General features: G+C 41.7%; 1 protein-coding gene across 1 annotated transcript in view; it reads left to right on the plus strand.

The window, feature by feature from the left end:
• Positions 1 to 27663, plus strand: part of WNK4 (WNK lysine deficient protein kinase 4) — a 320113-nt gene that overhangs the window by 215982 nt on the left and 76468 nt on the right. Inside the window, exons 5-10 of the mRNA XM_040331198.1 lie at positions 15653 to 15741; positions 20136 to 20355; positions 23882 to 24236; positions 25014 to 25153; positions 26266 to 26342; positions 26471 to 26609. Of these exons, the coding sequence (XP_040187132.1) occupies positions 15653 to 15741; positions 20136 to 20355; positions 23882 to 24236; positions 25014 to 25153; positions 26266 to 26342; positions 26471 to 26609 (1020 nt within the window). The remainder of the gene's footprint in view (positions 1 to 15652; positions 15742 to 20135; positions 20356 to 23881; positions 24237 to 25013; positions 25154 to 26265; positions 26343 to 26470; positions 26610 to 27663) is intronic.

Raw genomic sequence — 27663 nt, forward strand, 5'->3', positions numbered from 1 at the left:
TAGGACACAAAAGAACCACTTTCAGCAGCAAAATTCAAAAGACGTTACATTTAACTATCACATCATATGAAATACCACAACCAAATATACAGTAGCTGTTTTACAATAGGTTTGTTTTTTTCAGGCATAAAAGTAAGGTAGTTATGTTTATAAGGAGAGTTAAAGTGGCTGGGAGTACTGGACAGAAGGGATGGGCCAGGAGCGCCGGCAGGGGACCCGAAAAGAGGAGGTTCGCAGTCGCTCTGTGCAATTCAATTGCACAGAGTAGGTAAGTATAGACATGTTTGTTATTTTTTTTATTTACATTTTTTTATTTACCTTTACAATTACTTTAACCTCTAAAGACGCGCAAAATACGGCTGCAGTGCGGACCTGAATTGCCGGGAGAGCGTCCCTGGACATCCTCCCGTGGTCGAACGGCCTGCGCGCCCCTGCAGGGCTTGCTCTTTGATCAGCGAGTCAATAAGACTTGCTGGATCACAGATCGGAGTAAGGGGTCGATCCCGACCCCTTACCAAGTGATCAGCTGTCAGCCAATGACAGCTGATTATCTGATGTAAACAGAGCCGGTAATCGTCTATGTTTTCTCCTTGCGCTGATAGCGTGAGGAGAAAGAAAAAAGGCTATCACCGGTGGCTGTTAGAGGGACTTCGGTCTCGATAAGGGAGAGCAGCCGCCTGCTCATTTGTGCCACCTAGCAGTGCACAAAAGTACCACCTTCTAGTGCCCACCAGCGCCACCCATCAATGTCCACAGTGCCACCCATCAGTGCCCACAGTGCCATTGACCAGTGCAGCCCATAAGTGTCACCTACCAGTGCCCATAAATGTCACCTACCAGTGCCCATAAGTGCCACCTACCAGTGCCCATCAGTGGTACCTATCAGTAACACCCATCAGTGCCACCCATCAGTGCCGCCTCATCTGTACCCATCAGTACCACCTCATCTGTACCCATCAGTACTGCCTCATCTGTGCCCATCAGTGATGCCTCATCTGTCCCCATCAGTGACGCCTTGTCTGTCACCATCAGTGACGCCTTATCTGTCCCCATCAGTGGTGCCTTATCTGTGCCCCTCAGTGCCCACCGGTGCAGCCTATCAGTGCCCACCAGTGCGCCTCATCAGCGCATATCAATGAAGGAGAAAAATTACCTGTTTGCAAAATTTTATAGCAAACTATGAAACATATCTTTTTTTTTTCAAAATGTTCCATGTTTCTTTGTTTCTTTAGCAAAAAATAAAAACCTCAGCGGTGATTAAATACCACCAAACGAAAGCTCTATTTGTGTGAAAAAAAATTATAAAAATTTCATTTGGGTACAGTGTAGTATGACCGCGCAATTGTCATTGAAAGTGCGTTAGTGCTGAAAGCTGAACATTGGTCTGGGCAGGAGGGGGGTTTAAGTGCCCAGTAAGGAAGTAGTTAAATACCTCCAGCATATTTTCACATGTTTAGGCAATTAACAGCAGTCATATACAGTATATGGAAAACAAATCTACTTATAAAATAGTTTACTTAATGATCTTGTGCAGTGATCAGGACTATGTAACCTACTGTACAGTATATCATATAAAGTGTATTGGTCATGTCTATATAATGTACTGTACAATATATCATGTAAATCGCATCAGTCAGCACTATGTAGTGTATGAAGTGCATTAGTTAGGACTAGGTAAAGTATAGAGTGCAATGGTCAGGACTTTGTAGTGTATAGAGTACAGCGACTTTTTCAACATATTTAAACAGGCAAACATTAGATCTTGATTCATATGGTGCCTACATACAAAGATGATATACTTGAACAAATTACAAAAAAATGTACATGATATATTTATTTTCTAAATAAAAAAAAAGCAGAATTATCATATTGAAAAAAAATATGTACACCCCTACATTTACCACCATATTAAATCTATTAAATTGGAATATGATGTTTCAGAGTAGGTGCCAATAATTAGAACCTCCTTAGAGAGAATGCAGGTGGAAACTCATATTTATGCCTTGAATATCAAGGTTTTGTTGTCCTTTATGCCACTGAAGTGTGTGGTGCCATCATGCCAAGATCAATAAAGCTTTCTAAGGCCCTTGGAAAGAAACCCCAGTACAGATAAGCAGGTTTAGATGCTAAACATGTATATAAATAGGATATAAGTGAAGCAGGAGAGTGGTCGGAATAAAGACAGGATTCTTTGTTTAGTCCCTGGTGATCAGTACACCTGGTTTCTGGGTCTTTGCTTACTGCAGCTGTGTTTGGTTGCAAGTTTTGCAACAGTAAACCACATATATTCCAAACTTTCTGCAGAACACACAGAAATCAGAGTAATTTGTCATACTTAACAGAAAAATAAAGACATTTGGAAGAGATTCAAATGTGGTACAACATAACATACATTTAACTTAAAGTTTACACCATGTAATGACGCACAAAAGCAAACGCTGAAATTCCATGCCAGTCAAAATGTTTATTAGTCCTTGTCATTAAGGTCATAGATCTGATATGGCATACAGTATGTTATTTCTGATTTCAAAATTAAATCATTTAACTGTTTTATATCATTCTTGAGACTTCAGATATGTGGAAAACATTTTTTATCAGCTGTGCTCATATGTTCATCAATGCTAATTAATGGGCATTCTGTACAGATCACTACCCAATTAACAGATAATAATAGAAATCAGCTAAAGATTTTATAGCTCACTCAATATTCTTGTGATCTGTGATCTCCTAAGATACCCATGTCTTTTCTTTACAGTCTGATTGAAACTGTTCCACATTTTAATGGGAGCACCACAAAGCCTGAATAAAAACATCAAAATGGTTGATCAGGTCGTGTGTGCTGACAGTCAGGCCCTGTACACACGATCAGTCCAAACTGATGAAAACGGACTGAAGTTCAGTTTCATCGGTTAACCGATGAAGCTGACTGAAGGTCTGATGTGCCTACACACCATCAGGTCAAAAACCGATCGAGTCCAACGCGGTGACGTAAAATACAACGGCGTGCAGAGAAAAATTAAGTTCAATGCTTCCAAGCATGCGTCGACTTGATTCTGAGCATGTCCGGGTTTGGAACCGATGCTTTTGCATACTAACCATCGGTTTTGACCTATTGGTCAGGCGTCCATCGGTCCAATTTTAAAGCAAGTTCTAAATTTTGAGACCGAAGGATAACAGACCGATGGGGCCCACACACGGTCGGTTTGGACCCATGAAACTGAACTTCAGTCCGTTTTCATCAGTTTAGACTGATCGTGTGTACAGGGCCTAAGTTCAAATTTGTACTGGGTAACAATTGCAAAACAAAATGGCTAGCATGCAGTTCAGATCGCTGTCATTCTGGAGACCCTAAATTCATGCTATCAGTTTGGTGTTACAATTGAACTTGCTGCCAGCACACAAGCCCGAAATGCATTGGCTTTTTGATTTTGTGTTGTGGAAAAAAAAAGAAGCCTTAAGAACTTATTCAAGCTTAGTGGCACTTCCATCCTTCTAATGTTTTACGTCTACTTCATGGATCCCTTGGGATTCCCCAGTTGACAGAAAGTTTCCTGTAAATTTTTAATTCTGCCTCTTGATTTTCATCTACTCTGGAATTGTCCTGATCATGTGACGTGCTGTTAGGGATGCCTCTACAATGGGTCTGAGACAAATCCTACAGGTTTGAGATGTGCGACCCCAGCTAATCTTGTACTATTCCTAATCTACAAGAGAATGCTATGAAGTTGCAAGCATGTCCATTTTGTATATCAAAAACACACCCACAGACCACTCCACAGAATCTCAAACATGTTTTATCCAAGATAAAAATCGCTGTTTTCCAATTCACAAGAGGCTACAGTTAAAGAAGAATTCCAAGCACTGTATATTTTTTAAAGTTACATTGGTCCAGCCAATACCATGCCCAGAATTCATCTTCAAGTTGTGAGGTTATCAAACCTGTGCATCAACAAACAAATCACTTGTAGCAATCTCAGATTTTTAGAATGAATGATTTTGGGATAGTAGTTCAAAACAATTTGAATATGGGATACGGGATGTATCTTTGCTGAACATTACCTAAATGGCAATAATATTGCCATTTAATCTGCCTTCCAATCAGTGTACAACATCGGATAAATGCGGCCAGTGCCCATTATATACCACCAGTACTGTCAGTCATTCTAGTAGCTACATAATTTTGTTGAGATTTTTTATAATATACGTAGACAAGTCATAGTCTACATAAGGGAAAAGGCAGCAAATAAATCTGAAGCCTTTTCTGCAGAGAACACCCACATCTAGAGAATGTACATAGGAGCCCAAATGGCTTAATGTATGGTACAGGTACAAGTGAACCTTTGTTTAGCTCCTTGAATGTAGAATGGAGGTAACTGTGAGCACACAATGCAAACTTGTTAAAGATACATGTGATTTGAACATCAATGTATGTGCCAATTTCCATTCTCTAGAAAGGTAAATGGAGGTTTTACTATAGAATGTTCATGGTTAGAGATTGATCTAAACATTTGACTATGCTATTGAACCTCTATAGCATATGTGGCGGAAAGTGAAAGTAGCTGTACAAAAATTGCATTCATACACAGTTACAATCCTCGTACAATAAAAACAGCCATCTTGGCTGTTCAATGCCTGAGTGGATATCTGTTGATCTATGAATAATGGGAGCTGCTCGTACATAGGTCACCTGTTGACAGTAACGGTCCAACCGATCTTTTTTTTATATATTTAATTTGTGTGTGGCTATTTTCCTGGAAAGCTTGTCACTTAAATGAGTCTGCTGATTGTAAATATAAAAAAGAATATTCAGAGTTGAACTTAGATGTGTGTGCCATGTGATCATTCTCAGAGATGGCCTTCATCTCGAAATGTAATCATATTGCCCAGAGATAAATAAAACAACATATGGTCTCCTCTCCCTTCTTCCACCTGCTTACTCAATGCCAATTTACTTTACACGCCACCCAAAATATTGCTCAAATCCATCTTCTGAACAGACAGCAAGTCGATCCTATGCTGGGCATGTCACAATTTGCATCTTGTCCTGGAGAATGCAAATAACACTGTTGTCAGGGTCTGAGTGCAACCCCACCACTCCCCATCAGAAGCCTTTTTCCAGCAGTGGGCAGTTTGTGATTACTAAAACTCTCTGTAGTGAGTGGAAAAGAGGTGGGCATGGTGTCACTTCATTTATCTAAGACACAAACTTTCAGACTCCAATGCATTTCCAAAGACTGAATACAAATATTGGTTGCGTAAATCTTTTATTTTATGTTAATCCTCACAAATATGGTTTCAGCACCATGATCACAGAATAAGAAAAATATAATAAAACATTTACATTTCTTTTACCTTATTTGGTCACTCTTCCTTGATTTATTGCATAGTTTTAATGTATTTTGTTTTATTCTTCTACTCTGCGGGGGGTGCGGATGCGCGTGGCTGGCAGTCACAATGACCACTGGCCACGCGGGCACAAGAGACAGAACAGGGACGTGTGTGTGTAAACACACAAATTCCTGTTATGTAAGGAGAGGAGAGGCAGATTGTGAGTTCCTACTAGCTAGTAACCACGATCTGTCATTTCCTCCAATCACTCCCATCCCCCTACAGTTAGAACACACACTAGGGAACACAGTTAACCCCTTGATCGCCCCCTAGTGTTATACCCTTCCCTGCCAGTGACATTTATACAATAATCAGTGCATTTTTATTGCACTGATCGCTGTATAATTGTCAATGGTCCCAAAAATGTGTCAAAAGTGTCCGATCTGTCCACCATAAAGTCCCAATAAAAATCACAGATCACCACAATTACTAGTGTAGCGCCTGTGTACTTTCAGTACCGCGGTGCTATTTTAAATTTAAGGGGGATGAGAGAGTTAGTTAGCTCTCATCCAGTTGATTTGTCTAAATTGGGTCTCTGTTTCAGCTGGGCTGTACTGGGGGTTCATTCAGTTGTTGCTGGGGTGCTATACCCCCCCCAGCGACAGGTGGCGCCAGTGGAGTCCAGGCTGGGGTGCCTCTTGCCAGCAGCCAATCAGAAGAGTTTTTCCCTCGCAGGGCATGCTAGGAGAGGATACTTCTGGAGCAGACGCCATTGGGCGGGGTCTTCTTGTTCCCGGTGCGGCACCCACCTTCAGTGTGACCGGCGAGATGGCCTACCAATATAGCGCCGACTCGCCATTCGGCTCCTTTCGCCAACCGTGACGCGGCTTACGCGACAGGGGGGAGCTCGTTTTTGGGCAAAACGTCAATCAATAGCATGTGAGGAACGCCCACTCCCGCGGGACTCGCAACCCGGATGCACGGGTGAATATGCTGTACTAAGGTATGTACAGCAGGAAAAAAATAATAAGAGCCTTAATCGTGATAGAATGTGGGGGGGCAGTGGAATAAAAAAAAGTTGTTTTTAAGGGGGAACCACCGCTTTAAGTAGCAAAGGCGGTTTTAATGTCTCTATCAGGAAAAGTTTCCTTTCAGAAGGTAATATTGTATTTTTAAGCTAAAACATGCTTAATACGCTGTTTGATTAGGCAGGATATGATGGGTATTGCAGTATGGCTTTATCTTTTAATACAATATAAAGGGGTAGATTCACGTAGAATGGCGTATCTTTGTGCCGGCGTAACGTATCCTATTTACGTTACGCCTCCGCAACTTTTACAGGCAAGTGCCGTATTCTCAAAAGAAAGTTGCGGCGGCGTATCGTAAATAGGCCGGCGTAAGCCCGCCTAATTCAAATTGTGGGCGTGTGTTATGTAAATTAACCATGACCCGACGTGATTGACGTTTTTCACGAACGGCGCATGCGCCGTCTGTGGATTTTACCAGTGTGCATTGCTCCATAGTTCGCCACAAGGACGTATTGGTTTTGACGTGAACGTAAATTAGTCCAGCCCCATTCATGGACGACTTACACAAACAACGTAAAATATTTAAAATTTGACGCAGGAACGACGTCCATACTTAACATTGGTACGCCGCATGTACGCCTCATATAGCAGGGGTGACTTTACGCCGGGAAAAGCCTAACGTAAACGGCGCATCTGTACTGCGTCGGCCGGGCGTACGTTTGTGAATTCGCGTATCTAGCTGATTTACATATTTCGACGCGTAAATCAGCGTACACGCCCCTAGCGGCCAGCGTAAATATGCAGTTATGATCCGACGGCGTAAGAGACTTACGCCGGTCGGATCTAATAGAAATCTATGCGTAACTGATTCTATGAATCGGGCGCATAGATACGACGGATCAGACTCAGAGATACGACGGCGTATCTGGAGATACGCCGTCGTATCTCCTTTGTGAATCTACCCCAAAATGTATTTGGATGCGAATTATCAAATAAGCATCAGCATACTTTGAAATTATACTGAAATGAAGATCCTTAATCCAAAATTATTAAAATCCTATAAAGTATCATTGTGTTTTAACATTGTGTGAAACAGGTACCAGTTCTTTAGGTAGACTTCCCAGCTCTTAGTTAGACCGATGTCTCTGTTTTGGCTTCCTGCATCAACAAGGAGGCAGATCTCAACACTCCCACAAACTCACCAATGATCTTTTACTCTGGAATGAATGAATTGCGCTATTAAACCGAGCAGCACAAGCTCTGCATTCATTCTGAGCTTCAAGCTGCCAGAGAAAACAAACCATAGAGAGAGCTAAAAATATTGTTTACAGGTCCTGTACTGACTGTTCCAATCTACAAATTATGTGAGGCCAAGCAAGGTGCAAAAAGTTTAGAGGTCATTTCTTGTCACTGTTCTTAAGGCATTTTAGCCTAATACTGTTCTATGCATTACGCAATACTTAAATCAGAGCTTGTTTCTTCAAAAAAAAACAGTATTTTTTTTGGCAAGGAGCACTCATTTATGCAGATTACTGTGTAAACACATATTTTGACTTGACACCCTATTTAAATCTATAAGGGAATGGCATTTAAGGGTTTAGATCTAATATGTCTGAAGATCTACTGTGACAAAAGTGCTGCCTGATTTGAGATTATTTTTCAGAAATAGTAAATGTAGGTTGTGAAGAAGCAAACTTTTTAAGAAGTTTGAGGCATCAACTGGAAAACATGTTTGCCTGGAAACACAGTATAGCTCCCACCACTCTAACATGCAGTCAGCTTAGAAAATACACTTGTTTATTTCAAGCTGTACAGGTGTAGCCAATGTTTCAGAAACCCACAGAAAAGCAACGGGTTTGTGAAACTAGGCTGTATTGCTATGAGAAAAGCTGAGCAACTTCGATTAGAGAGCTCCAGCAGTGCTGTTAAAACAGCTAATCCATGAGACCTCCGCTGAGCAGCAATTCGAGTCAAGGTGTACATGTAAATGGTTTTCTACTTATAGCCCGAAAGTGGGAAAACAGTTTAGGAAATATTACTTACCTACAAAATAGTCAAATACTAACATTTCAGTTGGTATGAATTGCTTAATTTGAAAATTTGGTGGTCTGGAGACATAAATCACATACCAGGCAAGCGTAACAGCAGGATAGTCGGTTTGTATGATTCGGTGGGCTGGAAAATTAAAGTAGATAAAAGGTCAACAACATGAGAACAGTGAGTGAGGACATCTTGATAGCCATGTGACATATACAGTGCCTTGCGAAAGTATTCGGCCCCCTTGAACTTTGCGACCTTTTGCCACATTTCAGGCTTCAAACATAAAGATATAAAACTGTAATTTTTTTGAAGAATCAACAACAAGTGGGACACAATCATGAAGTGGAACGAAATTTATTGGATATTTCAAACTTCTTTAACAAATAAAAAACTGAAAAATTGGGCGTGCAAAATTATTCAACCCCCTTAAGTTAATACTTTGTAGCGCCGCCTTTTGCTGCGATTACAGCTGTAAGTCGCTTGGGGTATGTCTCTATCAGTTTTGCACATCGAGAGACTGACATTTTTGCCCATTCCTCCTTGCAAAACAGCTCGAGCTCAGTGAGGTTGGATGGAGAGTGTTTGTGAACAGCAGTTTTCAGTTCTTTCCACAGATTCTCGATTGGATTCAGGTCTGGACTTTGACTTGGCCATTCTACCTGGATATGTTTATTTGTGAACCATTCCATTGTAGATTTTGCTTTATGTTTTGGATCATTGTCTTGTTGGAAGACAAATCTCCCTCCCAGTCTCAGGTCTTTTGCAGATTCCATCAGGTTTTCTTCCAGAATGGTCCTGTATTTGGCTCCATCCATCTTCCCATGAATTTTAACCATCTTCCCTGTCCCTGCTGAAGAAAAGCAGGCCCAAACCATGATGCTGCCACCACCATGTTTGACAGTGGAGATGGTGTGTTCAGGGTGATGAGCTGTGTTGCTTTTACGCCAAACATAACGTTTTGCATTGTTGCCAAAAAGTTTGATTTTGGTTTCATCTGACCAGAGCACCTTCTTCCACATGTTTGGATATATCCAATAAATTTCATTCCACTTCATGATTGTGTCCCACTTGTTGATTCTTCAAAAAAAATTACAGTTTTATATCTTTATGTTTGAAGCCTGAAATGTGGCAAAAGGTCGCAAAGTTCAAGGGGGCCAAATACTTTCGCAAGGCACTGTATATTATATCCAAAGCTATATCCAAAGCTTTTGTGTGCTTTTGCAGCTGCCACTTGAGTGGAAATGCTTAGCCTATTGTTAACCAGTATTCTTTATGTATCTATCTATGTTTTGCCCAGATGTATTCCATAAAATATAACCAGGGTAATTTTGTTCCATTGGCCTAGGTGCATTAAATCATTTTTTTTTTGTATTTATGTTTATAACAGCATTAAAGTGAGTATAAAAGATCACCTTGTAAAACAACCCATTCAGTGTAAAATAGAAATGAAGGTCAAAACATTTTTGTATAGACATAAAAACATTATAAATAAATTTTTTCATTTTTTTATAAGTGATCACATCCCCTCTATTCCTTCTGTTCTCAGCTGCATAAGAGCTTGAGGAAGGAGAAGCAACTTTACACTAAACTCCCCAGTGAATGGCTGTGTGTTGTCAGGACAAGTCTGATTATTGGAGGAGAGCAGGTTTAGTTCCCAGCATTTCTAGAGACCTGACCATGCAGTGTTCTCCTGCTTAGTGTGGTCATTTTTTACTATGGAAGCAGGGGGACTGACAAAAACATTAGGGATTACATACAAAGGAAGCAATACAAAGAGAACAGGATACTTTCTCATACAAGTACATGGTACAGCAGACACATATCAGGAATATGAAATGTTGGGGTAAAAAACATTTTAAAGTGGAGTTCCACCCATAAATATAACATTACATCAGTAGTTTTAAAAAAATGTCATTAGTCCTTTAAGAATTTTTTTTTTTTTTTAGATGCCTTCAAAGTGTTGTTGCTAGGCAGAATAGTTAATCTTCCCTCTTCCTGCACCTAGGTGCTTAAGCTTCCTAACCTACACCGCACAGACTCCTGGGAATGTAGTGGGTGTAACTTTCCAGGAGTCTGTGCACTCCCCAGTCTCGAAGAATCATGTGACTTGGACAGTACAGGTGCTGAAACCTGATCTGAAACCCATTACACTGCTTGTGCGGCACTGAACATGTGCGAGATCTGCAAGGCTGAAATCCAGGAAGTCATACAGTCTGGCTTCATGATGCCCACACTTAAGATGGCCCCAGTCAATTTCTATTTTATAAAGTGTCTAAATGCTGTAACAACCTAACAAAACGGACCTTAATTTACAGACTAACTTTACTAGAATACATTAAGCTTGTGTATTACAGGGGTATTTATATTTAAAAAGTGAAATTGTGGCCGGAACTCCGCTTTAAGGTGAAAATGCCTGGTCTTTAGAACCATTTTCTATCCCCTGGGTTCAGATCCATTCTTATAGAACAAGTATAAAGATACACTAGGGGTATTAACAGTCTTTTTTATATTATAACACATCCCATCCTTAAAAAATATAACACACCTTTTCTCAAACGTGATACACATGAAATAATTACATTTTACATAATCACTTTAACCACCTTCCTATTTTTGTTGCTACCACATCCTACACGTGTTTGTCATGAAAAGACCTTTCTAATCCTCCATATTCAATTTTTAGGAGTATCTATTGATTTTGGCACTACTTTCTTTTTTGGGTTAGGTGATTTACTATACATGATAACTGGATCCTCTGGTATTTCCTGCTTCATTGTACAATCCACTTTCTATGTCATCTTTTTTTCCCACTCTTTTCAATTGCCAATGTTGCATCCCAAATTTCAAGCTGAATCCATATTAATTTATTTTTTTCCTTGAATTTCTATATCTTTTGATTGTCATAACTCTTAGCCAAAAATCTATCCTGCAGCTTGTTTTTTATATTTATTCCTGTACAGTACTTATTCACAATATGTGAGAGTGGGTATTACCGCGCTATCAGAGGGAGGGTGGGGAGGGGGGGGTGGGGTGCAGCTGCGGCACTGGAAGGTGTATCAGACCTTAAGTATTATTAATAGGGAAGGTAGTGCTGCGCTATGTGTGGAGGATGGAGAGGTGGAAAGGAAGTGAAGGGTGGTCTGACTGTGATAGTACAAACAAAAATGGCTTTACAAAGAGCCGATCAGTGAGCAGGCTGACAAACTTATAACTATTCTAGACAAAAGTGCAAGTAACATAAATTCATACGTTCTTCTTAGTGGAAGGGAATACACAATAAATAAGGTGATGAGAGGTGCAAATAAAGATATACAATCTGTGTCACACAACACCCAATTAGTAAAGCCATTTTTGTTTGTACTATCACAGTCAGACCACCCTTCACTTATTCACAATAGTTGTCTGTTTTTTTTTATTAACCTTCTTGCTGCTTTGGGAAATGTTGACTTTTCTTACAAAAATATATGAATTGTTTTCATGCCATTAAAATAACAATTGGGTTAGAGCCGGTTCACACTGGGGCGAATTGCAATCCGACTTCATGTCGCCTCAAGTCGTCCCAAGTCGCGCTGTAGAGAAAAACAATGTAAGTGAATGGGAGCGGTGTTAATACACACGACTCAAGGCGATCCGACTTCAGAAAAGGTTCCTGTACTACTTCAATCCGACTTGTAGGCGATTTGTACCCATTGATTTCAATGGAAATCGCCTCAGAAGTCGGATCAGTGTCTTACTGAAGCGACTTTCCAGGAAGATTACATACATTTCTCAGGCAAACCTCTCCTGCCCCCCTCCCTCCCCCTCCCTCTCCCAGAGCTGATTGTTGTTTTATTGGCCACTGGAAAGTCTCCTGTCCTGGAGACGACTTCAAGTCGTGTTGTAAATCGCCCCAGATCGCCCTGTGGTTCATGTTCAAGTCGTGTCGGAGTCGCCTCTGAAAGTCGCGCTGGAAGTCGTGTCGCCCTAGTGTTAACCGACTCTTACTCCTTTCATTATTGTTTAACTCCAAATCTAGAAATTGTAAATCACTGCTCCCATAAATATATGTAAGATACATTTCACAATTGTTGGCATTTAAATTCTCAGTTTTTTTTTTCCATCCCCCTTTCAATAAAAAAAAAAAAACAATAGCCTATATAAAGGTCTCCAATCCTTAAAGTGACTCTTTAATGAGAGCAGTGTGGGGGCTGCCTGCCATTGCTGGCCTTATTTTCAATGTGCTAGTAGCCTGGCTGTGTCTACTGTGTAACTTCAGTATCAGTATGACAGCCAGGCAACCAGGATTCCCAAAAGGCAATGACAGCCTCTATTATATCTCATGTCAGAGTCCTTTTAGGGGAAGTGTGCACATCTTTAAATTCATGTTCCCTAAGGTGCCATAAATATTTTAGCCATACCTGGTGTAAACTTTGCTCTCCTGGCACCCCCCTTCAAAAATAAGTTAAAGCGGATGTGCCATGGGAAAAAAATATTAAAAGCCAGCAGCTACAAATACTGCAGCTGCTGACTTTTAATATTAGGACACTTACCTGTCCTGGAGTCCAGCGCCGATCGCAGCAGAGGACGAGCGATCGCTCGTCTCTCTGCTGCTCCCCCCGCCATCCACGCTGAGGGAACCAGGAAGTAAAGCGCTGCGGCTTCACTGCCCGGTTCCCTACGGCGCATGCGCGAGTCGCGCCGCGCCCGCCGATTGGCTCCCGCTGTGTGCTGGGAGCCGAGTGTTCCCAGCACACAATGGGGGGGTGACGGAATGTGACGGAATGCCCGTCTTTTGCCCGTGAATGCCGGGCCGGAAGTGGGTGCAAATACCTGTCTTTAGACAGGTATCTGCACCCCCCTCCCCCCTGAAAGGTGTCAAATGTGACACCGGAGGGGGGAGGGTTCCGATCAGCGGGACTCCACTTTAGGGTGGAGAACCGCTTTAACTAAATAAATTAGATAAAGTGGAGCAAGGGGTATTCACACCAGTCATTTTAAAGATAGAATAACATTAAAATTCTTTATGAGCTTGGTAGGATGCAGCATGGTGCGGCGAAAGTAACTCCCTCACAGTCCAGTTGCAGTAGAAAGAACTAGTATTGTAGTCAACATATAGCAATTCACAACAAGCCAGGCAGCGGGCGAGTGAACAGCAGTTTGTAGCAGAGCAGATCTCAGCCAAATTGACAGTGTCTGTTTTGAGGGGCCAAATGTGACCTGGCTGGTCAGAGCCTGAACAGGGAGGATTTCAGGAGATGTGGCGCATCCCTCGTCTTTCCCTACTCATCTGGAACCTTTTGCTGCCGCTATTACTGTCCCTGACAGACAAGTGACCTGTCTCTACACTGGTCACATGCTAACTGTGCACCAGACTCAGGAGCTATGGTCTTAAATAGACTCTATGTGACCCAATATGGCTGCCAGAGTCACACGGTTTGTCAGCATCCAACCAAACTGCTGCCCCAGTGACCCAGGAAACCATAGAGGAATCATTGAGGTAATGACTAAGTGCTAACATTTGCGTGAAACGCGTCAACCTCTTTGTCCCCTGCTCCATCTGTCAACCACTTGTCATATGAAGCTTTAATAAAAGGATTCTTGGAAGTGCAGCCATCCGGAATTATTTCTTCAAATCATTGTACTGTATATGTGGATAAGCCCTCCGCTCTTAACCAGTAGCACATTGGACACCACGTACCTGGTGGTAGAGCACGATATGCAGGAAGCGGCCTCTTTTACACCTCTGACTCTGGAACCCCTGATAGTACAGACAGGGAGTTTGCAAGTGCAGAGTCGCACAAGTGCCTGGCAGTGTAGAGACTGAGCTGAACTTTAGGAGACTCTGTAGATATGCCAGCAGTGCAGGAAATGACTGGAACAGCAGACAAGCTGGAGGCAGAGATGCAGGAAACTGGAAGCTGCAGTCAGTGGGGAGGTGTTTTGTAGTACAGGACACAAGCAAGTCTAGGTAGGCCGGGTCAAACACAGGCAGGCGGATCATATACATATTCGGAAGCAGAGGCAGAGTTGTGGTTCAGGCTGGGTCAGTAACGGGCGGGCAGCAGGTAGTACAGAGGGAGTAGCAGAAGCGTGGATAAACAAGCCGGGGTCAAGACAGGAGCGATCAGGAACAAGCTGGGTCTCTGGATTGGGTAAGCAGATTTAACAGGTAGCAGGTGGGTCTCAGGAACGCTGCAGACCGAACAGCAAGGAGCCCAGGCATCAGTTCCTTTAAATAGCCCCGTTTGACGCCAAGAGCTGTTACCGCGCGCTCCCGCCATCTTGCATACTGGCTTGCACTTCTTGACAACATTCCAGTTTGGGGGACTCATCTTCCGGTGTTATATCTTTTAGCCTTGTGTTTCTGCTCATGAGGTTTTCTTGGCAAGGATACTGGAGTGGGTTGCCATTCCCTTCTCCAGTGTATCACGTCTTGTCAGAATTCTCTGCTGTGACCTGTCCGTCTTAGCTGAGCCTACACGGCATAGCTCATAGCTTCACTGAATTACGCAAGCCTCTTCACCACTGCAAGGCAGTGATCCATAAAGTGGAATATGTATTTAGCAATGTTAAACATAAAACAGAGCATGTGTATCTCATCTGCGCAAAGGTGCTAAGGTATGGGGCCCTGCTAATATGTTCTTCCTATCAGTATAGCCTTATTTGCTTCAGAGAACAATGTAATCTGGTATAAAGTTGCAAAATAAACATCCATATTAACTGTTTTACATTGTGACCCTGCATAATGATGCCTTGTTTTTTGTACGGTATTCCTTAAAACATAAGTATTAGCAGTGTTCTTACCACTTGCAGATTAAATGTTTTTCCTGCTGTGGAGGATTTAATATTTATGTATTGACCAACTCTTAGCTGGGTTGTCAATTGATGCAGTGAGCGTCTTTCCTGTGGATTGGTGAATGATTGCAAAGTATGGTTTAAAGGTATCAAGTGGTGCCGTGATGTAAAGTGATCTAAGTACTTCGGATTTTTATTTTGTTTTAGCTATGACATCAACTGTACAAGGGTTTCTGCTTTTACTCAAGTAGTATGAATGGCAATGCTTTCAGTGTTGACTGACTGGTTCTCTTTAGGACATTACGGGATAAAATGTAAACAAATGTGTGATTTCTATATCATTTTTAAGTAGTTTAACCCGGCACTCAGTCCTGTTCTATTGTTACTCCTAAGGCTATCTTGGACGCTGTCTTTTGACGTACAGAACATTGCTTAGTCAAAGCTGCATGACCTGACATTGTGTTTCCTTTCATCATCCACAGGGCATGAAGCCAGACAGCTTCTACAAAGTTAAAGTTCCTGAGCTCAAGGAGATCATTGAGGGCTGTATACGTATGAACAAAAATGAAAGGTAAAATCACCTCAAGCAGAGCGCTTACTAGCATAATTTGTAGAGGACAATAGTTGCTCCTAGATGTAAGGGTGACAGGGTTTGTTTGGTGCAAATAAAGTTTCAGCTCTTGTACCGGATTTAGCAAATATTTACATTTATACAATGTTACGGCAAGAATGTGTGTATGTTTCTATCCATTTTTAATATACTTTAATGGCCGTTAAACCCTGGATTGTCATCCTGTTTGTTAATAAATAGCTTCACATTTTTATAAACCCAAGCACATTAACCTCCCTGGCGGTATGATTATGTCTGGAATTACGTACCAAAAACGGTACAATTATTTTGCAAGGAAATTTGGCGTTTTTATACTGTAGGCCTGTAATTTTTAGAAATAACTCACTTAAATCTGACCAAGCAAGAGTCTAGTAGGCATCCCGGGTATGATTTTTTTTAAAACAAAATTATAAATTATAATATAATAAATAATTATAAATAATTATAACAAATAATAATATAATTATAATAAAAATTATTCAATAATGTAATCAACTCAAATTCACTGAATTTTGCTCAGTTGCAGAATTGTAGCTGTCATTATTATTTTTTTTTTATGACGAATTTCCCCACAAATCGCTATCGCACATTTCTGCAAGTGATTGTAATTTATTACATTTTTTATTATATAAAAGTACATGTAGGGTACTGGGCAGACCACTAGGGACAAGGGGGGTGTGTATTTTTTACATACAGTACTGTAATCTATAAGATTACAGTATACTGTATGTAAAGTGTTTGTTTACTTTTTTGAATTTGGCGCCGTTCTCCGCTCCCGTGCGTCGTAACGTCGCAGGGAACGGAGATCGGCGGCACACGGGGAGACTGTGAATCGAGCGAGGAGGTCCCGCTCGCTCACACAGCGGGGTGGCATCGCTGGATCCAGGGACAAGGTAAGTAACTTGCCTGTGGATCCAGCGAAAGGTAAGCCGCGCCGCTGCACACTCTGCACGTCCAGCCCGAGCGTGACTCGGGGTTACCGATCCTAGCATAAAAAATCAACCCCGAGTCACGCTCGGGTTTACCGCCAAGGGGGTTAAGCTTTGCCAAAGCTCCTGTTAGAAAAATGTATTCCATGCAGTGCAGGATTTGTAGGGCTTTAGCATAAATGGCAGAACTGCTAGAAGCTCTGAGATAGCCTTTTTGAATTGCTGTGTAAATTTATATAGTTGATCAGGTTGAAAAAAGTCCATCTAGTTAAACTAATAGAAAATCTCCATATACACAATCCTATGCCCACAGTTGATCAGGTAAGGCAAACACCCTATAAAGCATTTCCTCCAGTAGGAGAAAATATTCCTTACTGATCCCCAGGAGGCAATTAGATATTCCCTGGATTATCAATCTCAACTGTTATTACCTATAAATGGCAATATCCAGTTATAATTTGTGTAATGAGGAAACTATCTATTGAGCTACCCAGAATTAGTTCCTAAGGGCCAGATTCAGGTACAAATGCGGCGGCGTAACGTATCGTCTTTACGTTACACCGCCGCAAGTTTTCCTCGTAAGTGCTTGATTCACAAAGCACTTGAGTATAAACTTGCGGCCGAATAACGTAAAGACGTCCGGCGCAAGCCCGCCTAATTCAAATGGGGTGTGTACCATTTAAATTAGGCGCGCTCCCGCGCCGAACGTTCTGCGCATGCTACGTTAGTAAATCTCCCGACGTGCTTTGCGTGAAATTACGGCGCCCCAACGTGTTTGTGAATGGCGACGTGCGTAACGTACTTACGCCGGAATTTTTTTTTTTAAATTCGACGCGGGAACGACGGCCATACTTTAACATGGCTGGTGTAAAGTTAAGCCATGAAAAAGCAGGCTTAACTTTGCGACGGGAAAAAAACTACGTAACGCACGCGAGTAGCTTCGTGGATCGCCGTAAAAGCTCATTTGCATACCCGACGCTGGAAAACGACGCAAACTCCACCCAGCGGCGGCCGAAGTATTGCAGCCTAAGATCCGAAGGCGTACGAAGCGGTGAGCCTGTCGGATCTTAGCCAAATGCCTTTGTATCTTGTTTGTGAATCACAAATTAAGATACGACGCGGCAAATTTTAAAATACACCGGAGTATCAGTAGATACTCCGGCGTACTTCTTCTGTGAATCTGGCCCTAAGAGAGTCCAATCCACATTTTCAAAGCTCTTACAGTAAAGAAGCTTTTCTGTGTATGGAGGTTAAAGTCTGGTACACACAGACCGAATGTTGGGCTGGTTCAATAGAAACTGGCTGACATGTGGCCCGTGTATACTGCAGCCGGTCTGACAGAAGCCAATTGTTCAGCGGGCTTCTGTTGAAGGGGCATGACCGAAAAAGGTCTTTCGATCGGCTCCCGATTAGCACCCTCAGCCAAAGTCTGTGAGCGCTGACTGGAGTGTTCTGTCAGAATACAATAGAACAGCATGGGAGATCACTGTAATAACATGGAGAAGCTCAGCTATGAGGGAAGATTAGAGGAACTGAATTTATTCACTGTTGAGAAGATGAGATTAAGGGGGAATGATCAACATGTACAAATACATAAGTGGTTCATATAGTGAACTTGGTGTTGAGTTATTCACTTTAAGATCACCACAGAAGCAAAGGGGCGCTCTTTACGTCTAGGGTAAAAAAGATTCCATCTCCAAATACGGAAAGGTTTCTTCACAGTAAGAGCTGTGAAAATGTGTAATAGACTCCCTCAAGAGGTGGTTTTGGCCAGCTCAGTAGATTGCTTTAACAACTTCAGCCCCGGAAGGATTTACCCCCTTCCTGACCTGGCCATTTTTTGCGATACAGCACTGCGTCGGTTTAACTGACAATTGCACAGTCGTGCGATGCTGTACACAAACAAAATTTACGTCCTTTTTTCCCCACAAATAGAGCTTTCTCTTGGTGGTAGTTGATCACCTCTGTGGTTTTTATTTTTCTATAATAAATATCCCTAAATAAAAAAATAAAATAAAATGTCTTCAATAGTTTAGGCCCATAAATATTCTTCTATATATTTTTGGTAAAAAATTGCAATAAGCGGACAGATTGGACACTTTTGACACTTTTTTGGGACCAGTGACAATTTTACAGCGATCAGAGCTAAAAATAGCCATTGATTACTGTATAAATGTCACTGGCAGGGAGAGTGCCAGTAGGGGACAATCAAGGGGTTAAATGTGTTCCCTGGGTGTGTTCTAACTCTAGGGGGGAGGAGACTGCCTGGAGGAGACCGATCAGTGTTCCTATATACTAGGAACACATGATCTCTCTTCTCTCCCCTGCCAGACTGTCTATTTGTGTGTCTACACACACAGATTATCGTTCTGGCTCTGTCAGGAGCAATCATGGGTGCCCAGCGGACATTGCAGCATGGGCAAGGAGAAAATTCTGGACAGCCACACTCAAAATCAATGCCTTTATTAAAAAGAGGTATTAATCCAAAAAATGCAAGCCCCAGCAAACAACAGAATACATTGCGGCATGGTCTCAGTACCACAGCGGGCACGCGTACGCCCCTTATACCCCTTAAAGCGCCCGCCATACAGCTACGGCAATTTGCGCAGGGGAGCCATTCTGCCGCCGTTTGACGGTGGGCGGGAAGTGGTTAAGAAAGGCCAGGAATCCTTCCTAAATTTACATAATATAACTGGGTACTAACATTCATAGGTAAAGTTGATCCAGGTAAAGTTGATCCAGGGAAAATCCGATTGCCTCGCGGGGGATCAGGAAGGAATTTTTCCCCTGCTGTAGCAAATTGGATCGTGCTTTGCTGGGGTTTATCGCCTTCCTCTGGATCAACTGTGGGTGAAGGATTGTGTATATGGGATTGTATGATTTACTTATTTATTTTGGTTGAACTAGATGGACTTTTGTCTTGTTTTCAACCTGACTAACTATGTAACTATGTAACGTTGCATAGCATAGTTAGTACAGCGGCTCCTCCTGAGTTGTCAGTTTTTTTTCATTCAGCCCTGCTGGGTTGAATAAAAAAAAACTACTAATGTGTACAAGGCTTTAGTGTCTTCACCCAGTAGCAGTGGCAGCTAATGTCCTGCTGCAAGAGAATATTGCTGTGCTGCAGCCTAATGTCTTATGCATGCTTGTGTAGAGAACAAGCCAGAGAACAGCATTCCCACCATGGCCACATAGTGTGATGCTGGCATATTTTTTTGCTGCTTAGGTTACTATGTGCCAATGTAGTCTTCCATGTAGTTTATTTGCTACCACACTCACTACTTGATCATATTTGGTTCCGGTTTTCTCTTTCTCAAAATGTACCTTAGCCAAAAACTGATTAAAGACAGGAGATGCAGATAAAGGGAATATTAAGTAATCAACTTTATTCTTTACATATAAATAAGCCTTTTTGGATGTTGACAGGTATACCATCCAGGACCTGCTGGAACACTCCTTCTTTCAGGAAGACACTGGGGTTCATGTTGAACTTGCAGAAGAAGATGATGGACTCAAACCAGCCTTGAAACTTTGGTTGAGGATGGATGATAGTAAAAAGCTGCATGGCAAATACAAAGACAACAATGCCATAGAGTTTCTCTTTGACCTTTACAAAGATATTGCAGAGGAGGTATCTCAAGAGATGGTAAGTGTTTAATAAAACCCATATGGCATATCGGAATGACATTTGTGAGAACTTTTCTTTAAAGCGGTTGTAAACCGCGGCTGGAGGAAAATAAAAATTAATAACACCTGTAAGGCAATTGCATTATGTGCTAGTGCGCATCGCACACTAGCACATTATGGAATATTTACCATAAAATGAAGTCCTCCCGTAATGCGCTGTCACCGCTGAGAGGGCTGACAACTTCCCCCATTTTTTCCCCCGGGTTTGCACACTCTGGCTCTGTGATTGGCCAGGGGCCGCAATGACCGGAGCCCTCAGTACCGGCACAAAGCTCTGAAGTTCCAGCAAGGTATGCCTGACCTTCAGAGCGCATATGTCAGTGATGTCAGTGGCTGCAGGTAGAGTTAATATCTTATAAACAGTGCACGCTTAGGAGATATTAATTTTACCTGTAGGTAAAAATAACAAAGCAGACTTTGCTACCAATTTAAGTGTAACATTCCTCCTCTTGGGAAGGTGCAAAATTCCACCCACAATTTCACTTTTTAAATATAAATACCCCTGTAATACACAAGCTTAATGTATTCTAGTAAAGTTAGTCTGTAAACTAAGGTCCGTTTTGTTAGGTTGTTACAGCATTTAGATAGTTTATTATCTAGAAATAGACCGTGGCCATCTTAAGCGTGGGCATCATGAAGCCAGACTGTATGACTTCTTGGAGTTCAGCTTTGCATATCTCGCACATGCTCAGTGCACAAGCAATGTAATAGGTTTCAGTCAGGTTTGCAAGGACTACTGGGAAACATGATGCCTATCCCAGAATCCCTTGCAAATAGCCTAGGCAAATAAGGAGGAGGAAGTAATGAAGGACTACAAAATAAAGGTATTTACAAGCAACAAATTTAAAATTGTCCATTCTGAACACTATGAGATTAGAGCATGCAGCACAGACAAACATAAAAAAATGGGTGGAACTCCACTTTAAGTGTTTTTAGGCTAACTTTTTAATTTCAGGGTTTGGTCCTTGGTGTATGGTGGGGCAGAAAATAAATTGGGCAGCAGTCACTCTTTTACCTTTTATTTATGAACTTAGTTCTAGAAGAGAGGGTTTGTGGGTGCAGGATACCCAAAACGAGCACAAAATAGGACAGTTATTCTGAAAGTAGCATTAGTAGTAGTAAGATCATTCAGAGACAACCGCTTAGTAACTGTTGACCCAGTGAGAGCAGCAATCAGATATATGACTCTGTTAGAGCAGCCACAGTCGTTTTCTTTTATTTGCAGTGGATCTCTCTCTAGTCAGTTTATCCCTTGACCCGTTTGAAGCAATCAAAGATAACTTGATCTTTGGGAAATGAATATCTTTACCATTGGCTACACCGCAGTTTTTACTTAGCTCTTCTGCAACATTCTTCAGCAGGGAGATCCTTTTTCAGTCTAACTTCTTCCATCTATTGCAGCAGCAAGCTTAAGTCCTTGGCCCCTGGAACATGCCCCAGATTGAGGCCAGGTCTAAGTAGACCAAAATATTTATAATTTCCCAAGCCATATGTCTAACCATTACTATCAGAGATTGCTTGAGTCAGATTCATAACCCATTGTCCTTGCCATACTGCTCACTGGAGCAACTGTCACAGTAAAAGATGAGAGCAAACAACCTACTGAGTGAAGGGAAAACCTAGCAAGCCCCAAAATGGGATAACAGCAAACAACAGCGAAAAAACAAACTTTATTTTGTTAGGGACACAACAGCAAAGAGCAGAGCGTTTGGCTACAATTGCTGCCAGTCAGGTAAAGGTGCATGCTTGAAAAGATTCTAGAACTTCTATGGTGCATCTGTCGCATGTCGAGCATCACATTCAAGTGAAGCTTCACTCCCTCGCACCCCCCCACACTCACCCCCTCCAGCAGAAGCACTACCCCATTCAAGCTCTGCAGCCAGCACTGGAGCTTACAGTGCACAGAGTGGAGAGAGGTGAAGCAGAGCTCAGAACTCATGGAGGAGGTAGAGCAGGCAGAGAACTTCTACCTTCCTAAATCTTTTGTGCTAGGGAGGGGGAGAGAAATTTCAGGACCTGGCACTGCAGACTCAGAGGCAAAGGAAGAGACTCTTCAGATGTCTCTGCTGCAAAATTGGGACAGTTGGCAAGTATGTAGAACCAGAGCTGCTCTGCAGGGGATCCACAAGAGTCACAAGGCAGTACAGCCATCCCTTCTGCTCGGCAGGTGCCCGGGCCAGACTTTTGAACTAATGGGCCTGGGCCCGATACAGGAGGGCTGGCTGTACTGTCTTATCAGCGGCCCTGACTGTACCATGTGATTGGCTGTAGCCAATCACAGTTTACAAAAATAAGCATGAGAGCTAAAACTATTGCTTATAACAGTGATCATCACTGGTATAAGCAATAACAGTGTAAAAGAAAGAAAAATCCCTGATCATTCACTGGCTTCACTGAACTACTGTGATGAGAGTATGTAAAAATAATTTGAATGAAAAATAATAATAAAAAAATGTGTACATACTGTCTCCAATCAGTATCCCTGATCACTGCCACACCAGTCATATGATGACGCTGTACTGCACTGGTGCACATATGTAAAAAAAAAGTGAAGAAAATTAATTTTATTTCATTTAAAAATTTTCAAAAAATTGTGACAAAAAATTGCCTCCTACTAAATACCTTAGGCTGTAAACTTTCCAAGAAGAGGTCATTTGGAGGGTATTTTTACTGTCCTGGCATTTTAGGGCCTCAATTTTATTTACGTATAGTGTTGCATGACTGAGTAATTGCCAGTTAAAGTAGCACAGTTCTGAATAGCAAAAAAAATTCTATTCATGAAGGGGTAAGACCTTCCAACGGTCAAGTGGTTAAGCATATTGCATGGAATGCTTATAATATGTTGTTCTTTTCTTTTTAGTATATGGTGAGTACAGTATATCAGGTACATTAATTTAAAACTGAACTCCAGATAATATATTTATGGCATGCTTACATTGATCCAGCCTGGACCAATGAAAGTATGCGTATCTCATGCATGAGGGTCTGCTGGGGAAGCTGACAATCAGAGCCGCCATCAGGGGGGTACAGGCATTTCACCTGTAAGGGGCCCGGCTGGCCCCCTCCTGTTTTTTTTTTTAATACCGGTAATTATTTTTTTTAAAAAACATTTTTTGCATTACACCTGTAAGGGGCACGATGGTCCCCAGGCCAGCCCCCCCCCCCCCCCGCGCTTATTATCTCACGTCAGAAGAGAAGAGATTATACTTGTTCGTTTTTTTGTCAGCACAATACAAGACACTCAGTAGAGAAGCTGCTTGGCACAGAACCCAGTAGATCACTGCTATTACTTCATCAGTAACCTTGGGTTTGAGATATAGATACTTATACTGGCCCAAACTGGACCAATGTAAGTATGCAATACAAATCACACCTGGAGTCAGTAGAGGCAATATATAACAAGGAGAGTGAGATAAGAAAAATACACTTTTTTGTTAAATGTTATATTATATTTCTGGTATTGAAACTTCCTGTGTGTTTCCAAGGTGGTACTTAATTTTGTCTGTGAAGGGGACTACAAAATTGTGGCAAAGGCTATTCGTGACCGTGTGTTGGCAATAAAGAGGAAACGAGAAAAGGTGAGACGTGCCCAAGAGGAGCTGAAGAAAAAAGAAGATGAGAAGCAGCAAAACATTCTAAAACTCCTTGAGCAGCTGAGAGATTCTCAGAGCACCACTATTTCTCCCACTGATACCACCCCTGGAGCTACCTCCCTGCCATCAAACTCGGAATCCGCAGAGTCGGTAAACAGTGGCACATTTCTGCCTGAGCCAGAGGAACCAGAGGCTGATCAGCATCACCTGTTTAACTTCAGACAAACATGTTATTCCTCTACTACATGTAAGCAGTTATGTTCTCCCTATCTATGCCAACTTTCCACATGATCATCCTATAAGTAAATTCATATCAAACTCTAATGCCGCGTACACACGATAATTTTTTCGGCATGAAAAAAAAAACGTTTTTCAGCATGTCCAAAAAACTATGTTTTTCCAACTTCATCATTAAAAACAACGTTGCCCACACACCATCGTCTAAAAAAAATGATTAAAAAAGCGTGATGACGTACAACACGTATGACGGCACTCTAAAGTGGAAGTTCTATTTGCCTTTGGGCTGCTTTAGCTGATTCCGTGTTAGTAAAAGGCAATTCGCGCTTTTCTGTCTGTTACAGCGTGATGAATGTGCTTACTCCATTATGAACGGTAGTTTTACCTGAACAAGCGCTCCCGTCTCATAACTTGCTTCTGAACATGCGCGGGTTTAAAACGTCGTTTTAGCCCACACACGATAATTTTTTACAACCCGAAAAACAACATTTTTAGAAGCCGAAAAACAATGTGAAGCCCACACACGATCATTTTAAATGACGTTTTTAAAAACGTTGTTTTTTTTCATGCCGAAAAATGATCGTGTGTACGCGGCATAACAACTGATTTATAATGGCTTTTAAGTTCAGGGACATAAACCTCAGGTCTCAAAATGATATATTTATTATTATAATTTGAGCAAGAGTTTAATCAAACTAGTTATCCCATTTGTTAAATATTTTATTTCTTGTACAGTGTTTAAAGAAAGGTATCATTTGAAAACAGCCATGCTATTTTTTTCACTTAGCGGACTGTGAGACTGATGAGTATCTTAGTTCTTCTGGTTTGATGGAGCCAGTGGACATTTCCCTGAGGAATACAAGTGATACCTCTCAAGAGGATCTTAATAGCCCCCCAAGCACCCAGCCAGAGATATGTTTTCCAGGAGTAAGTATGAATATAATTGAAGGAACTGTTATTGCCTTCTTTAAAATCTGTATATATTGGAAATGAGAAAAAAATAATTGACTTTTTTGGCACAACACCACTCAAAATATGTTTAAAATATATAACTATTTTATTGAACATACAAAAAAGTTTTCCTATTAAAAAATCCTTTATCACAGTTTACTCGACATATAACAATCTCATTTCCTGTAATATCCCATTAACCCTACAAAAGAAATAGAAACAACCAAGTATTTTTAACCATATGTATCATGTAACCCTACTTTAAACTACCCACGGATGGCCATAAATAGGGTGGTGATATCCAGTTCAGGGTTCAGCTCAACATATTTCACACAGGCCATGCCTCTTCAGGTGCCTAATTTTTTAAAAACTATATTTTCTGAATGGAGATTATAGAATACAATCAAAAAAGCATGTAATTTTATATTCATTATAAATGCCAGACCACCTGGTTGTACTTACAAAATGATTTACAATAAACAAATAAGGTAAATGGAGGGAAGATGACCAGGCGGAAGAAGCACCAGCGGGTCCTCAATTAGGTGGAGGTGGGGGTGCACCTAGGGACGATAGCGATAGAGAGGAAGGAACAAAAATTGTCTCTGGACAGCCGCACTCTGAACAAATTGTAGCCTTTATTAAATTAAAAGAAGGACAGCACTACAAGTCACAGCAAAATAAGATAAAACCCGACTGCTGACGCATTTCGCACTGAAACTAGTGCTTAGTCATACCTAGGGACGATAGCGATAGAGAGGTGGGGGTGCATTGATACACAGAAACAGGTCATAGACATCACAAATAGTGTGATTCTTTTTTATATTAGATTTTTACATGTAGTTTGATTAACCTATTGGTATTTTTCACCTCATTGCAAATATTTCTGTACTATTTGTCACTTTTAAATATTATCTTTAAGGGTAATTGTACCCATTTTGAGTAGACAATCATTAAACACGAACAAGGGCCTGTTTAGCAAGGAATCAAATATCAGATGTTATACAAACTGAGGAAATAAAATTGTATGTATAGGTTATATGCAGTAAGAGAAATGGTCAGTAATTCAGTCTATGGTCTTGTCTCTTAAGAGTATTGCCATCAGTGTGAACACAGACTGCACACTTCCTCTTGGAATTCCCAGTGACATCGCCTCTCCTGTGGACAGGTGAGGCAGAATAAACTAAATCTGTGATCTGTGAAGATTGTCTATCATAATGTGTTTAATTGTAATATTTCTTTTATCTAATTGTAAGTATAATGTTAAAATCTCATGCATAATTCTCCTCCTTCCAGTTATGCATCAGAGGCCTCAGGGCTGAGTGATGGTTGTGAAGGCCAATCAGCAGGAGAGCGTGGTGCTAATTCGCCTGTAAAGAAGACACCTGGAAAACTTCTCAGACGTAAAGCAAGATCCAGGCTTCGTATTATCAACGTAAGTTTTTACCTGATTGGGTTTATTTTACAAACAGGAGAAGTTCATTGTGTATAGAGAATAGTAAAATTCTAACAGCATTAAGGTAATTTGTTACTCAGTAGTCATATCCATTGAAACTGGTAGTAGATCAGAGGCGGACTGACCATTGGGGTTTTCGGGCACTGCCCGAGGGCCCCATGTCACTAGGGGGCCCCATCAGGGTTGCCAGGCTTAGTAAAACCAGGGACAGTATGTAAAAATCTGTGTTTTTTTTTACATCTGTCCCTGATATGTCTGAAACCGACATGCTTTTGATGTGAAAATCCTGAGATTTTAACTGCCCTGCCTCTGCACTGCCTCCTGGCGTGGTGGCCATCTGTAAGCCTGGGGGCCCCATAATCTTCTATTGCCCGGGGACCCCATGAGTTGTCAGTCCACCCCTGTAGTAGATTACATTGTATGACTGCGTGCCAACATATAGCCGGATTCAGGTAGACTTCCGCTGGCGTATCTAATGATAGGCTGCGTAAGTCCACGAATGCGCCGTTGTATCTATGCGCTGTATTCACAGTACAAGATACGCCTGAATTTTGGCTTCCTACGACCGACGTAAGTCTCCTACGCCGTCGTATCTTGGGTGCATATTTACGCTGGCCGCTAGGGGCGCTTGCATTGATTTATGCGTCGAATATGTAAATGACCTAGATACGCCGATTCACGAACGTACTTGCGCCTGTCGCAGTAAGCTACGCCGTTTATGTAAGGCGTACGTCCAGCGTGAAGATAAACCACCAAATAGCTGGTACAAGTCGTGCAGGGTATAGACGTCGGAACTGCCGTTGGATTTTACGTCGTTTGTGTAAGTCGTACGTGAATGGGGCTGGGCGTAGGTTACGTTCACGTCATTGCCATTGAGCCGTCGTATCTTAGGGCGTAAATTCAACGTGATTCTGAGCATGCGCCGTTCGTTCGGGAATTCATTTACATGGGGTCACGGCTAATTTTAATACAACACGCCCACTACCTTCCTAATTTGAATTAGGCGGGCTTACGCCGGCCCATTTACGCTATG

This window comes from Rana temporaria, chromosome 12 (genome assembly GCF_905171775.1).
Source record: "Rana temporaria chromosome 12, aRanTem1.1, whole genome shotgun sequence".
Taxonomy (NCBI): Eukaryota; Metazoa; Chordata; class Amphibia; order Anura; family Ranidae; genus Rana; species Rana temporaria.